The sequence below is a fragment of the Pelodiscus sinensis genome, chromosome 29, assembly GCF_049634645.1.
Source record: "Pelodiscus sinensis isolate JC-2024 chromosome 29, ASM4963464v1, whole genome shotgun sequence".
Taxonomy (NCBI): Eukaryota; Metazoa; Chordata; order Testudines; family Trionychidae; genus Pelodiscus; species Pelodiscus sinensis.
In genome coordinates, this window is record NC_134739.1 from 14,723,600 (window position 1) to 14,739,275 (window position 15,676).

The window sequence follows — 15,676 nt, forward strand, 5'->3', positions numbered from 1 at the left end:
TCTCTCCAGGAACTGCTAATTCTTCCTGAACATTTATTTCCCGGCACGGGAATATTAATGAATCTAAAAGGAGCCCCGGAGCCCCCTTCCCCATTAAAGCCCTTGTTCTCCTGACCTTGAGGGACACTGCCGTTGAGTGTTAATCAGAGCGTCTTCTCCACAGCAGGGAGATGGATGGAAATGCATTTACCAGAACCACAGGCCTGCCAGCGAGATAATGCATCTAGCCAGGCTCTGGGAAGGGCCTGCCACATCTCTGAGGCTCCCACCGCCGGCGCGTTCACAGGGTGGGACGCGGATCTGGTGGGCTTTCTGGAAATCGCAAGCAGGGACAGGGTCCCGATAATGCTGAGAAAGCGCTGGTGAGCTCCGGAGGGAGTTTTAGGCTGCTGGGGCTGAATTAATCCTCCGGGATTTCTCGGCATGAATGTAACATCGGCAAAGAGGGGGAGAAATGCCGGTTTTGCCCCGCATCCCTGTACTTCCTCCGTGCATTTGTACCCGTCACATGAAGATTCGTCTGAAGCTACCATTCTCAGCATTGCTCCACGTACGCCAGGCGGAGCGCAGTGGAATTGTCACACCAGGGCCAGCACATTAGGAATTGCCACGTGAACTGGTTCTCCAGCTGCAGTCCACCAGTACCGGGCTGCCGAGTGAGAAGCCAGGTTTGGGGGCTAGAGAAAGGAGGGGGGCCCCGGGACGCATCTTGTCCCTGCAAAGTGGTCCAAAGAATGAAGAGGCAGGAGGAACAAAGTGGTAAAAGTTCTAGTGTGTGTGGAATAACAACACACAAAGGAGGGAAAGTCAAACACGTCGGAGAGTGAACGTAATTAAAAATCATCCCATTGAGTGAGAGATTCACGTATGATAAACGGGCATGTCTCTGCTGAAATCAGTGGGACTACACCAGCAATGGGCCACCGAGGCTAGTGATGTGCTGGGCGAGTGTCCCTCCTTCATCTCAGTGGGATGCAGGATTGTCGTAACCAAGACGCTCTCCCAGGACAGGGCAGTTTTGCTCACTGCGCTTGCGTCCCTAGAATGTGCGGGGGTGCAGGTTGAACCGGAGCAGCACTGTGATGGGATGCTGAGGGAGCGCACGGCTCTCACCGGCAGTGCTGGGTGCAATCAGCACCCACCGCACTTCACCTGCCCTGGCTTCACGTGCGTGTCACTTTAGTAATAGTGATAGGGAAAAAAGTACACAGACAGAAACCAGCATAACCTGGCAACCCTGTGTGTAGGCAACGGTAACAAAATGTCCCACAGGGCCACATACAGAACCCCAGCAGCCCACATGTGTCACACAAGCTACAGGTTGCTCATCGCTGAACTACACTGAATTATCTCACTGATTCTTTGATGCTTAAGGCTATATCTACACTGCCACGCTATTTCAGGGTACTGGAGTATCCCGAAATCGCTATCCTGCGGCTTCACAGCAAGCCCATTATTTCAGGCTCACTATTCTGACATCCCTGTAAACCTCATTCCACGAGGAGTAAGGGGCGTTTTGGAATAGCGCTTTATTTCAGAATGTGGTGCTGTGTAGACAGTGCTAGATGATGAAATAAACTATTTCAAAATAGCATCAAAATAAGATGCTCAAATTGTGTATCTTATTTCGAGTTACGGTGCAGTGTAGACGCACCCTCAGGGTGGGCCGCATACTAGCAAAATTACTAAGTCTGGGTTTTTCAGACACAGGACAATCCAGACTCCAATGCTGCTGAGCAGTGATCAGAGTTGGCCAGAGAATGGATTTTTGTTTCCACCCAGTAAAAAAGTCAATAGATTGGATTGTTTCTTATGTCGTGACTTGGGATGAAAAACCAAAAATTTGATTTTATTTTTATGTTACAAAATTTTGTTGTAAATGTTTTATTATTTAGGGTCAATCAAAGCAGTTTCCCCGATTTAATTACACACTTTTAAAAATATGAAATTGTCAGTTTTGAAATGAAAAGTCAATTTGAAAGAACAAATTGAATCTTTTCAGTGTGAAAACACTGACACTTTTTTCCAATAAAATGTTGTGCAGATTGGTTCCATTTCACCCTTTTTTTCCCAAAAGAGCATCTTCCCACGGAGCCTGTTTTGGCAAAAGTTTTCCTCCCCGCTCTTCGGGCAGATTCAGGGAGCTCAGTCCTGGGGTCTCAGCTGCCCATTCCAGAGGGTCCCGTCTGCCAGCCCCCAAGATGCTGCCGCCCAGGGTCCCGCCGGCTCAGCTGCAGGCTGGGGGACTCCACCCCAGCCTGGGGGGTGAGGGACACAAATGGGCTAAGGAGGAGCCAGCTCAGCACCCCAGCCTGACAATTGTCCCAGTGCTGCTGGAAGCCAGTGCGGGAGAGCCCTCCCCTCTGGCTTGCTTTGCTTGGCCGCCCCCTCTGCGTATCTTCCGGGAGCCGAATTCCTGCTGCGGCCAGATCTGGAGCCCCAGGCCTCTAGGAACCGAACCCTTCCCCACCGGGCAGAGCAGGCTCAGCTGGCCGGGGCGGGGCAGGGCAGGGCCGGGGCAGGGCACCTCAGTGGCCGTGTGAGTCAAGCTGCGAGCCAGCAAGAGCCAGGCGGCGAGGGTGGGGGGGAACGAGGAGCCCAGGAGGGAAATGCAGGCAGACGGCTCAGCAAAGCACCGTGCCCTCCATGGGGGGGAGGGAGAATAAAGGCCGACAGGCTGTGAACGGGCTTGGAGCCGACCCGTGTGCCCCACCTAGGATGGACACAGACGGGGGCCGTTAACCATCGGCAGCTTTAGGGCTGAAAGAGCCGACGCGAACCCGCACTCCGTGCCACATACACACGGGGGCTCTCGTGCCCAGCCGCACAAGTGCACACAACGTCGCCAGCGCCCCGGCTCTCCCGTGGCCTCATGTCCAGCCCTATCCAGGTACCCAAAGGCCCCACACTCACATGCCAACACCTACACAGCCACCCTCAGGTCTCATGTGTTACCCCATGTGGCTGGGATTTTTAGAGAAACCCAACAAATGTCAGGGGAAGCTGAGTGCCTAATTCCCTTGGGCTCATTTGAAAACTCCAGATAGAGCTGGTTGGAAAATGTTCATTGAAACAGGGCATAGTCACCAATGCTCCCCCTGAGTTCTTCCTTCCATGTGCAGAATAAATTTTATGTGCACGAGGCGTGTGTGTGTGTGCACCACCAGGAGGCCCACATGCTGCGGGCGCTCTTCTAATCAGCTTTGCTGCCGCCCAAGCGCTCACCGTACAGGGACCCTGCTTGTGAGTGCACGTCGCCCGACACTCCTAGTTGTAGGCACCTGGAGTCTCATGAAAAACGTGGTCTCATGCCCACGGACGGTGCAGTTCCCTCGAGCCACGCGAGGGAAGGGTCTCGAGCCTGAATTCCCCAACAGGGCCTGGGGGATAATGCGCCCTGGGAATGGGGGGCAAGGGTGACCCTCCACTGGAACGGGGGAGGCACAGCAGGGCTCTGCCTTGTACTCTTCTGGCACTTAAATGGCTCCTTGATTTCTGGATCTCCTTGATCTGCAGCTAACGCCCCTCCCCTCCCCTCCCCTCCCCTCCCCTCCCCTCCCCTCCCTGCAGTTTAATCTCTGCAAGCCTGAGAGGCAACAGGAATTTACAGTGGTTGGATTTCCACCCATGTTAATGAGCTTGGGGTCAAATCTGTGTCTCATTCCCCATCTTTAAAATCCCAAGTCAGATTTATTAACAGCACCGTGACCACAGGCCCGTGCACCCCGCGCATCGTGTATTACCACCCACCTTAACGAAGTCCAGATTCGTGAAACATCCAAGTAGATAGCGATCCCAACGTGGACCCACCCCCGAAGGCAGATAAACCACACTGGGCTGCTTGCTTTCTCCTTCCTGACTGCCACGGCCCAGGTCAGATACCGGATCCGTTCCCAATAAACACTCGATTTTCTGGGAGGTCGTAGGAAAAAAGGCCTCAGGGACAAAACCACAGAAAGCCGTTTTGCTCTCAAGTTGCCATATAAATGGCAATGGAGTAAATAATGGGGCAGATTTATCCACCTGCCCCGAGCCTCGTGGACGGAGTTGTTCCTCAACACCCAAACTTTGGCTTTCTCAGAGCTGAACCTGCCACTAGACCAACTGCCTTGGCGTCCAGGCCACGCAGGAATCCTTTTAACAAGGGGAGCCAAGTGACGGATTTGTAATCGAAACAGCTGCCACGTCTGATTGCTCGTTAATATCATCGAATCTCATCTTGATCAGGGCTTCCAGGTCTCCGCCCCTCATCGTTCCCGGGCCTGAGAAGAGCGCAGAGAATTTGGAATGTGGTCCAACGCCGGATCTTGACGTGAAAAGTCTCTACAGAGCTTTTCCCTCTAAGCCGCGCCTGGCCACGCACTGTGGAGGCCAATATTGCGGGACAGCGCCATGGCCAGGATAGAATTTGTGCCCAGTTTGGCGCGAAGAAGACAGCTGGGATGTGATCCGGGCACCTCCAGCTCCTGTTCCCGTTCTCTCACCCTTTGTCTGTTTAGATCAGTGGTCTCCAACCTTTTTACACCCAAGATCACTTTTTAAATGACAGACCAAGCCAAGATCTACCGCCCCGCCCCTTCCTTGAAGCCCCGTCCTCTCTATTCTCCTCCTCTCCATCACTTGCTATCCCCAATCCTTATACTGCTGCTTTTTTAAAAAAATGTTTTTCCAACATTTGGAAGTGGTGCTCAGCCAGGGTGCACCACGCTCCACATGGGCTGGTGCAGAGGAGAAGCTGCCTGGCCAGCTGGCTGTGGCCTTCAGCCCGGAGGAGGCTGAACCGCGCTCCAGCTGATCGGGCAGCTTCCCCTCTACGCCTGCCCATGTGGGGCTTGGTGCACCCTGGCTGAGCGCCATGGCCAGCTGGCCGGGCAGCCACTTCTCTTCGCTCCCGCCCGTCTGCCCTGTGCTCAGCACGGGAAGCTTGCTCCAGCACAGCTGGAGCTAGACACAGCCTCCCTGGGCTGAGCGCAGGGCAGCCGGGCTGGAGGGAAGAGAAGTGGCTGCCTGGCCAGCTGGCCATGGCGCTCAGCCAGGGTGCACCAAGCTCCACGTGGGCAGGCGCAGAGGAGAAGCCGCCAATCAGATGGAGCGCAGGGCAGCCTCTTTCAGCTGAAAGCCACAGTCAGCTGGCTAGGATGTTTCAGCCCTCCCGACCTCCCAGCTCCCACCATTCCTCGCAGCTACTCACCTGTGTTGTTGCTCAGTGAGTAGCTGCTCCTCAAATGAGGAAATCTAATGTAAATGTGCTGCGCACGCACGCAGTTCAGAGAGGGCTGAAGAGCTACTTAGAGCCCCTGAGATCTACTGGTAAATCGCGATCTACTGGTTGGTGACCATGGCATTAGATCGTAAGCCCTTCAGGGCAGAGACGGTCCCTTGTTGCGGCGCTCTGGGAGGCATGGCAGAATGGGGGTACAATCTCCTTTGAGAGCTCTCCTGCGGCGGCCATGCCACGGTACAATGTTACTACAGGCTGAACCTCTCTGGTCCGGCAACTTCCGTGGTCTGGTGTGATTTGAGTGAGCCGGACGCCCCTTAGCTCAGGGGTGGCCAAGTTTCCTGCGGTCCCATAAAGTTTGTTTACAGCCCCCAGTCCTGGCTCTCAGGGTTCTGCGCTGCTACTTAGCTCTAATCTACCCCTCAATGCCTTTCAAGAGCCCAGTGAGCAGTGGCCATGTTGGTGATGCTGCCAGACAATATTGACCTCCGTGGTCCGGCAAATTCTCTGGTTCAGCACCAGCCAGGTCCCAAGGGTGCCGGCCTACAGAGGTTCAACCCGTGTTAGCAACATCTGCTTCTCAAATCCACGGCCTTGGGGGCTTTTCTATGTCCTGGCCTTTGGTGGGACGGACCTGGGGGGCAGGTAACATGCTCAGTTCTTGCCCGGGGCAGCAGGAAGGGGTAATCCAGGCTCGAATGGGGAACACCCCGGGACTGGCGGGTGCCAGGAGAGGGCTGGTTTCTCACAAAATCAAGAGCTGTTTTGTAATTGTTCCAAAATGTTTGGTCCTTAATCAAAAGCAGAGGTGATACGAGGTGCAGCGAGACGTCGGGATCCCACGGCCCCGCTACCCGCTTCCGATGAGGCAGAAGCAGGAATGCAGGTAAGTCGATACATTTCTCAGCCAGACTTTCTGGCCTGTTTGGTGGTCGGTTCCCTCTACCCCCACTGGATTGAGTTTTACAGCCCCCGGGGGAATTGGAGAAGAGGAAGGGGGCGGGGTGGAGATGAGTCAGCAGTGCTGAAAGAGATAAGCCTGAATCCTTTTCTGTTTGGATGACGGGGCTGCTTGTGGTGAGGGAAAGCAGAGCTCAGCAGCCCCGGGCTCACTTCTGCTTTGTGTCTTATGGTCCTAACGATCAGGCTTCTGGGTTTGAGCCAGGCTCCAGCAGGGGTCAGGAAGATCCCCCCCCCCCCCCCCCCCCCGATGCCCATGCGTTCTGGGAGGGGTTTAGTTTCAATCTCCTTCCTCTGGCCGGGCTGGGGATGCTGGAACAATGAACCGGTGAACGGATAGCGCTTAACTGGTTAACCGTTTTAACCCACCCTCACCCAATTCCTAGAGCTCAGGGCGTATCTTCCTGCGGGCTGGCAGGATCTTTAGCCACTGAAAGAGCCTCACACAGTAATATCCCGATCCTCTATGTATTGACAATTCCCAAACAAGCAGAATGCACGTGCTAAGCACGCAGGGTCATGCTCACCAATCCTGATACAATCAGGCAGACTTCCCCTGTTGGTCAGGCAATATCAGTTTCCCTGGTCTTAGACTGTGTCTCTGAGGTGAGTTCTGGTTTCCAGATCTCCCCCCCGGTCCTCTTCCAGCCTTTTCTTCCTTTTGTTGTTTCTGATCTTTTTTTTCTCCTTCTTGAACCCCAGTTTATATAATGAAACCTGGAGCTAGACCTTAACCAATTCTCTTAGTATAATTTTACTAACCAACAATCATAACAAAATGACCTAACCAATCATACCCCCCACCTTAATTGATTTACACCTAGCAACATTAATTATCCAGCAGACAGAAACAGTTACACACCAGACAGAGGTCACACAATAGGACAGTGTAGTGACAATGATCATAGGATGAGGATTCCACACCGTTCTCTATTGAGAAGCAGTTTCTTGCCAGACACAATGGGATGACTTCAGTTTTCTTTAACCATCTTGGGATCTGTTTTTTTATCTGGTGACAGTGGGGGAGCGATCAGGGCAAAGTCCCCTCCTCACAGCCTGGGGTGACACTTTGTAACTGTGAGGATGTGACTCCAGGCCTTACAGTACTGGCTGCTGCTCTTCAGTCTGGCTACAGAAGGCGGCTTTGGTTCAGGCCTAGCACAGGGCTTCCTACATAAGAACATAAGAGCGGCCGTACTGGGTTAGACCAAAGGTCCATCCGACCCAGTAGCCTGTCTGCCGACAGTGGCCAGCACCAGGTGCCCCAGAGAGGATGGACCAAAGACAATGATCAAGTGATTTGTCTCCTGCCATCCCTCTCCAGTCTCTGACAAACAGAGGCCAGGGACACCATTTCTATCCCCTGGCTAATCGCCTTTTATGGACCTAACCTCCATGAAATTATCTAGCTTCTCTTTAAACTCTGTTATAGTCCTAGCCTTCACAGCCTCCTCCAGCAAGGAGTTCCACAGGTTGACTATGCGCTGTGTGAAGAAGAACTTTCTTTTCTTAGTTTTAAACCTGCTATCCGTTAACTTCAATTGGTGTCCTCTAGTTCTTCTATTATGGGAACTAATGAATAACTTTTCTTTATTCACCCTCTCCACACCACTCATGATTTTATAGACCTCTCTCATATCCCCCCTCAGTCTCCTCTTTTCCAAACTGAAAAGTCCCAGTCGCTTTAGCCTCTCTTCATATGGGACCTGTTCCAAACCCCTGATCATTTTAGTTGCCCTTTTCTGAACCTTTTCCAAGGCCAAAATATCTTTTTTGGGGTGAGGAGACCACATCTGTACACAGTACTCAAGATGTACCATAGTTTTATACAGGGGCAGAAAGATATTCTGTGTCTTATTTTCTATCCCTTTCTTTTCTACAGAAAAGCCATATTGTTACAACTTAGCTCCTCGGGGCCTGTCTGTCCTTATAAATTCTGTGAGCAATTCAGCCTGCTCCATCCCTACCGTAGGCAGCGTATTCGTAGCGGTGTCTGTCCCAGGATACTAGAGACGAGGTGGGTGAAATAATCGCTTGTATTGGCCCAGTCTCTGTTGTCGAGAGAGATGAGCAAAATCGGTTCATCTAAAACATCAGACCAACAGGCCTCACAGGTTGTGACTTCAGAAGGCAAATACTTTTGCTGTGTAAGTCAGAGTGTGGCAGATTTTTGGGTTTGGTGAATAAAAAAAAAGTAAGGGTTTTTTTCTTCAAAAAAAAAAATCACATCATAAAGCACATTTCCATGAACAATTATGGTGCCATAGTCTAACTTTTTGTTGGTAGTTTATAGCCAACCGGTATTTCTAAACCCAGCAATTTCTTTGACATCATCGGCGTGGTCTTTATTAGAACTAGATGAAACACTTCTTGTGGAATGTTTTTCTTCTGAAAAATGTGGATTTATTAAAACCAAAGTCTTTGTGGACAAAAATTATTCTATTATCCATAGTATATGGAGAGGTCCTGGACTCGATCTCTCGGGGCCCCTTCCAGTTCTAGTGTTCTAGGCTTCTAAATAACTGGCCAGATTTCGTTGGGTGCAAACAGGGCACTTGGCTACCCAGCCCTGTGCTCTTTTCAAAGCCTGTGCTTATTCACGATGACTAGTGCTGTTACCGATGCGACAATCGGGGATCAGGGTCCCACCGGGCGCTCGGTACTGTCTAAAAAACACCAATTCGAAAAGCTTCCGAAGGGAGCCGAGTTTGTTGCTTTTTAAGTTTTTCCTGTTAGACTAATAGTCTAGCAGCCCTTTCTAGACTAACAAAACATGTCGATGGTATCAGGAGCTTTCGTGGGCACAGCCCACTGCTTCACATGACTAATTCCAAAGACAGTTTGTGTGATCATGGGCCCGGATTGACGGGCCGGGAGAGAGGTGGGACTTTTTTTTTAAAAAGACCGTTGTTTTAAACCAAACCCCCAAAAGACCAAAACCCGCCTCTTCTGAAACAATCCTCGTCGGGAGCTGGCATCTTCGAGCACGTTGCAAGAGCAGAGCATGCCCTGGAAAGAGGCTCCAGTGCAGAGCACAGACCCAGGCATGCACAGACCAGCGCTTGCAAAGCACAGCTGCTGACCCCGCCGCTCACTCACTTCCTCCATCCAGCGTCTCGGCCGGCGCATGGTTTCAAAACCCGCCCCCTTTATGATCAGGAGACGACCCGCGAGGGAAGAAGGGAAGGACCTCCTGTGTCTTGAGCAATGATTTAGATTCAGTTTAGCAGTTTTACTATCCAATCACAAGCCAACGCGCTCTGGATTTAGGGGTTTATGGGCCTTTCCAGTTTAGGGGCAAATTATAATAATCCTTCATTTTAAGAGGGGATAAAAATAAAGACTCAACGACCGCACGGGAGTGTTATTGTGAGGGTCGGTAGAAGAGCTCTGCGTAGCTTGAAAGCCTTTTTCAGCAACAGAAGATGGTCCAGTCCAAAGATATTAGTTCACCCTCTTTGCCGTGCTCATATTCCAGTCCCCTGGCCTCACGGCAGGACCAAGCACCATCTGGCTCATCCCTGGTAGGTGTCTGTCTCACCTGCTTTTCAATATCCCCGGAGATGGAGACTCCACAACCCCCCCCCCCCAGGCGATTTATTCTAGTGTTTAACCCCCTTAGGAAGTTTTTAGGGCCGGAATTTCCCAAAACACCTAAGTGATTTAGATGTACAAATCTCATTGACCAAAGTCACATGGGCCCAGATCCCCGAAGGCTTTTTGGGTGCCTAATCCCATTGGTTTCAATAGGGGAGGAGGTTTAGGCACCTGAGTCCCTTAGTAAGAGCTGGACCCTAGGTGCTTTAGGAGCTCAGGAGTGTCTAAACGGCAGCTGAAGGCTTCTCTAAAAGGCCCCGTTTTCAATGACAAGGGGAAGTGCACCCTGTTTCCAAGCAAGCTGACTTTGTTTCGGCCCCAGGCTGCGCAGCCGCCGTATCCTCGTTCTGTGTGGGTATTATTTATTCATCAGGATGTGTTACTTACGGTAATGTGCTGCTGCCTTTGTTGGACTTGTAATTACCTCTGGCTGTGGAGTCAAATCAATGAGAAGGTTGACGGCTGGAGTTTGCGCAGTGTTTAACGCCACCTATTTCTGGGAGGCCGCCGGGGCCACGTGCCTGTCATGCCTGGAGAGAGAAAGGCAGCCCAGTGTTTACCCCCGGCTGGTGTCTGGCAGGGGAGCGAAGGAGAGAGAACTCTGATGACAACTTGCTGCAGGCAAGCTGGGCTCCATCCTTGCGAAATGCCTCCCAAAGCGCTTTGTGAGTGCACAACCCTGCATGGGCAGGCACTAACGAACTCACCCTCCGAATAGGCCGAGGAGGAAGGTGTCAGCGGGCGTGTCCACACACGGCGTGTGCCCGAATAGCGAGTTCAGAACAAGGGAGTATCCATCCGTCAGTCTGGCAAGGGGGTGGAGGGATCTTGAATATCGCCAGCAAACATTATGCACTGTACGCAGAGGCCTTGACTCCCCCGGAGGAGACGAATCCCAGAGTAAGAGGGTGCGTCTACACAGCACCCTCGGCTCAAAACAAGGCACGGAATTTGCGCTTTGCTAATTGCATATTGTGACGGCCCAGGCCTACCCCGTCCCAGGAATGGCGTCATTCCGGGGTGGTCACCGCCTGATTGGTCGCCGGACGTCTCACTAGTGCATAAGTCTCGTGATCCCTACACAACTCTAAGTCCGTGAGTAGTCCTACTCACCAGGAAGTAGGGCCTAATAGGCAGAGTCAGTGAACGCCCTGGCTTCAGGGCAGTAGGGCCTAATAGGCAGAGTCAGCGAACGCCCTGGCTTCAGGGCAGTAGGGCCTAATAGGCAGAGTCAGCGAACACCCTGGCTTCAGGGCAGTAGGGCCTAATAGGCAGAGTCAGTGAACGCCCTTGCTTCAGGCAGTAGGCCTTAATAGGCAGAGTCAGTAAGCCCTCCTGGCTTCAGGGCAGTTTGGCCTAATAGGCAGAGTCAGTACGCTGGAGATTAGCCCCTGGTAGGGGGACCTGGGTCCCGACCCAGAGCCCTGTGAGCAGTGGGGCTGCCTATCGCTCCCTCTTGGCGGCGAATCCGGCCAAAAGCTGCCGAGAACACTTGGGTAGGAGAGGAGGCTTCTGCACCCTCCCTGGGTCGCTTCCTACTGGAGAAGAGTAAAATCCAGCACCTGGCTTTCTTGCATGCCTGCCAGCCTTGGTCTCCTGAAGGCCAGCGCTGCAACCTGCTCTCTTTGCTCTCTCCTCCTGGTCGTGCTGCTCTTTCATTCCCTCTCCTCCCCTCCTGGCTGGGGAGGTGCCGACTCGGTGGCTGACGAATTCAATGGGATGAGCTCCATGCACATGCCTGTCCGCTGGAAGATGCTGAGTCGGGTGCTGCTCCCTTCCCCCACAGGAAAGCTGGCTGGAAGTGACATGGAAGTGGTTTATTCTTGTCCGGGAAGGGCATGTGCCATTCCCACTGCAGGGGGGCTCGGCTCAGCCCACCCCCCGAGCCCGACTCCCTCTGGAGCCTCAGGGGGGTTCAAATCCGGCCCTGAATTTTGCAGCTTGGACCCCTGTCTAACTGAGATGAAGCACCTCCCCATACCGGATGGAGCCGCGCTCAGAGCCCGGAGCGGGGTTTGGTCCTGCAGCGACTGATGGAAACGCCCATGTAGCCCCTTCTGCGGCGTTAACAGTCCCTGAGACCTGCATTTCCGTCAGGGTGACTGCCCAGGAGTATAAAATAATCTCAGGCAGGTACTAATGAGCTCAGCCAGTCAATCAACCAACGCAACAGCAACGCCCCCTTTGCCCTCAACTCCTTAGCAACATTCCCCTAAATCCCTCCCAGCTGGCTTTTCCCAGCATGCCCTGAAGGCTAACGGGCACGGTGCATGTCCCACAAGCCCTCTCTTTCTAATGTTTTCCATCCATGGGCGGAGTAAATTTTGTTCTGTGCACTGAGGTGTGCATGGATATGCACCACCAGTAGAAACTCAGGCTGCTGGCTGTGGGCCTCTACTAATCAGCTGGGGGACACCTGAATCTCTCCTGGGCGGCAGCCCAAGAGCTCAGCGCACAGGGAACACTGCTCCCCAGTACTCCGGATGAGCTAGCAGGTGGAATGAAGGGAGGACACTGAACCCCTGAGAGACGGGGCTTGAACACACGGCTGCAGCATATTAGCTGGCGCCTTTGCAAATGCACTTCAGACCTAGGGGTCACTCTGCTAAATGAAGAGGCAGCAGGTTTAAAACAAACTGAAGGAGGTTTTTCATCACACAGCGCACAGTCAACCTGTGGAACTCCCTGCCAGAGGATGTTGTGAAGACTGGGACTTTTAACAGGGTTCAAAAAAGAGCTAGATAAATGCACGGAGGATTGGTCCTTCAATGGCTGCTAGCCAGGTAGTGTCCCTGGCCTCTGTTTATCAGAGCCTGGGAATGGGCGATGGGAGGGATCACTGGCTGATTCCCTGCTCTGTTCACTCCCTCTGGGGCACCTGACACAGGCCGCTGTGGGCAGACAGGACACCAGGCTGATGGACCTTTGGTCTGGTCCAGTCTGGCCGCTCTCATGTTCTTATGAGCTGAGGGGAGCTGCCGGGTCCTGGCATCCGACCGCACACACGGGTGCAATGGGGCTGTGCCCACCACCCTTAGAAACCTTCCTCCCCCTCCTCTTCCCTGCAGCCCCCCTGCTCCCCTGAACTTCCGCCCCACCCGTGTCCCCTGCCTGCCTCTCGCCCACCAGCCTCTCCAGCCCCACGGTGCTCTCCACGCTGGAGACCCTGCCTCACCCGAGGGAGGGTCAGGAACAAGCAGGGAAACTGGGCCTCCTTGTGGGTGCAGGCACCGGAGGAGGGAAGCCGATTGAACCGAAACCTTCCCGGGAGCCTCTTTCCCTGCCATGCTGCCCGTTTCCAGCCCTGAAGGGTGCGAGCTGCCAGACCCACCCGGCACATCGGACCTCAGACCGGAGGCCTCTGGGGATGTCCCAGGATCCAGGGCCCGTGGGGGCGTCTACACTGCGCCGAGCGCGAGAGAAGATGCGCCAGCTGAGCTATGCAAATGGCGTCGCTGATTTCCTGCTTTGGCGCTGTCCGCACGGCGCTATGTGGGAATGACCCGCTACTCCGAAGGCCCCTTCCCCCTCCGGGGACGCCGGGACAGCCAGCCCCTTCCAGTGCAAAGGAGCGCGCGGGCTCAAGAGCTGCTTGGGGTACCCCAATACCCCGCAGTGCAGCCGCAGCCTTGGAGTCGATTCACATCCCCCCGTTTCTCCCCAGTCTGACGTGCTCCTGCGGAGCGGCCAGGGGACCGGTGTTACCGGAGGAAATCGGGGAGGGGGGAGCACAAGGGAGTTTAATCATGCTGCTGCTCTCCCCACTGGCCCACATCCCCCGCCTCCAGCCTCTGCATCACAATCCCCTCCACGCCAGCCAGAGCAGAGCGTGGGTTCGGCGCCGGAGGCTTGGGCCCCGAGTGGGCGCTGGTCTCGTGCCCCGGGGGCCAGCTCTGCCAGGTGGAGACTCAGCCCCCTGCTTCGCCCTGGCCAGGCCAGATTGGAGCCAGCAAACCGGGCTGGCTCGGCTGCCCCGCGGGAGGCGGCAGAACAAAGCGCGTCCTTTATTCCATGTGGCTTGGCGTGGACAAAGGGGCTTTCCGAAGGCTCCTCTGGGGCTGCTTGGCGGAGCAGACTGGGCTGCCCAGTTGCACGCAGCTGCCCGGGCTCTGCCGTTCGACCCCCATCTGCTTTGGCAGGCCCACAGCTCGCGCTTGAGAGAGGACATGCAGCCGGGGCCGGCCGATAGGACAAGGTCCCAGCCACGGCAGGAAGGCAGCCCAGAGCTGTCCGCGGGGACGTCCCCCCTCTTCGGGACTTTACACGGCAACATTATTTCGAAATAGCTTCCTCCAGGGTCCACGCAGCTGGCCGTTATTTTGGAAGAACGTCCAAACGCTGTCGAGCTGGCGGACTTCTTCCTCCGCCTCCTGGAAGCCTCCTGGCACGAGGAGGAAGGGGAGTCGGGGGAAGATGCGAAACCAGGGCCGCGTCGACGCTCCCGATTTCAAAATCAGCTCGTTCCAAGTCAGCCGTTGGGGTTGCTCAGTTTGCTGCTGGTTTCGAGGTGAGCCCCGCCACACCAGAGGGTGAAGGAGAGGTGTTACCCTGGGCGCGTGCCCAGCGGCTCCGGGCACAGAGAGCCCGTCACACCGTGTGCTGCAGCCCAGCGAGGTGCGGTGACGGGCGAGAAGCCGGCGCTGCAGTCCTGGGGTGAAAACCACACCCGCTCCTTGGCCTTGGGGGGCTTGGGGGGCGCTTCGCCACCAGGAGGCTGGAGACACATGGGAGGCAGTTCAAAGGGAGCGTCAAACCACCGCTGGCGAGTGGCAGGGAGAGATCAAAAGGGCTAAATCTCTCGGCTGGGCAAGGGCTGGGAAGGATGCGGATTCACACGGGGGGGGGGGGGGGTGCACGAGGGTGGGTCTAACGAGGGGGGAGGGGACCAGCTGAGGACAGGGCCTCGGACCCGCTGCGGGTCTTGTAGGAAAGGGATTTCCCAGTGCGGATGGGGGCAGTGAAACGCCCTGCGGGAGAGACTAGAGCGAGAGGGGGCCATGGGCTGGAGGCGAGATGGAGGAGGGGGAACCCTGCCTGAGCTGGGGGGGTCTCTGCCCATTTGATGCCTTTTGTTCTCCCCCAACCCCCGCACGGGCGAGATGCTGCCAGGGTGGGAGGCCTGGCTGGAGGGCGGGGGGGGGGGAGGTTCATTTCATGGGAACCAGTCTCCTTTTGGCTCGGTTTTCCACTCAGCCATTCACGGCGAAGTCCAGAGGGGCCAGCTCCTTCATTCTGCCCCCCCCCCCGGCCCCGGCCAAGCCCCATTGCCTCCCCGGAAGGACTGGGGAGCGGCAGGCACAAAGGAAGTCTCGCCCCCCCCCCCCCCGCTACACACCTGCAGGCGTTTCATCCTGACTCCCCTCTGTTCCGTAGGGAGGGTCGATGCCCCCCCCCCCCCCGGCCCCGGCCAAGCCCCATTGCCTCCCCGGAAGGACGGGGGAGCGGCAGGCACAAAGGAAGTCTCGCCCCCCCCCCCCCCCACTACACACCTGCAGGCGTTTCATCCTGACTCCCCTCTGTTCCGTAGGGAGGGTCAATCCCCCCCCCCCCCCCGGCCTTGCCTGCCTTTTGCTGCTGGAGCCAACTCATTGGAGAGCTCCCGGTGCCCGGGGAGGCGACAGGCCCAGAGCGCGCTGGGTAACTGGGCGCGACCCCGGGATCCACGCCGGAGCGAAGGCCCAGGCAGGGAACGCCTGCTCCCCTCTGGGAGGCCTCGGGCTCAGCCGGAGGAGCAGCCCCAGGGCACGGCAGGGGTGGATCCAAGGCAGGTTTGCTGACGCTGCGCTCAGGCCCAGCAGCAGAAGGGAAGGGCGGGCGGCCAGCAGCAGGCTGCAGAACCCAGCCACCTGCGGCGAACCGAGACGTCAGCTCCCCTTGTCCTTCCTTCTTCTCTGGCGC

The 15,676-nt window shown here is 55.4% G+C and overlaps 1 protein-coding gene across 1 annotated transcript in view; it reads left to right on the top strand.

Moving 5' to 3' along the window:
- Positions 1-6,086: 6,086 nt before the first annotated feature.
- Positions 6,087-15,676, top strand: part of NGFR (nerve growth factor receptor) — a 48,087-nt gene continuing 38,497 nt past the window's right edge. Inside the window, exon 1 of the mRNA XM_075911716.1 lies at positions 6,087-6,107. Within this exon, the coding sequence (XP_075767831.1) occupies positions 6,102-6,107 (6 nt within the window). The 5' untranslated portion in view covers positions 6,087-6,101. The remainder of the gene's footprint in view (positions 6,108-15,676) is intronic.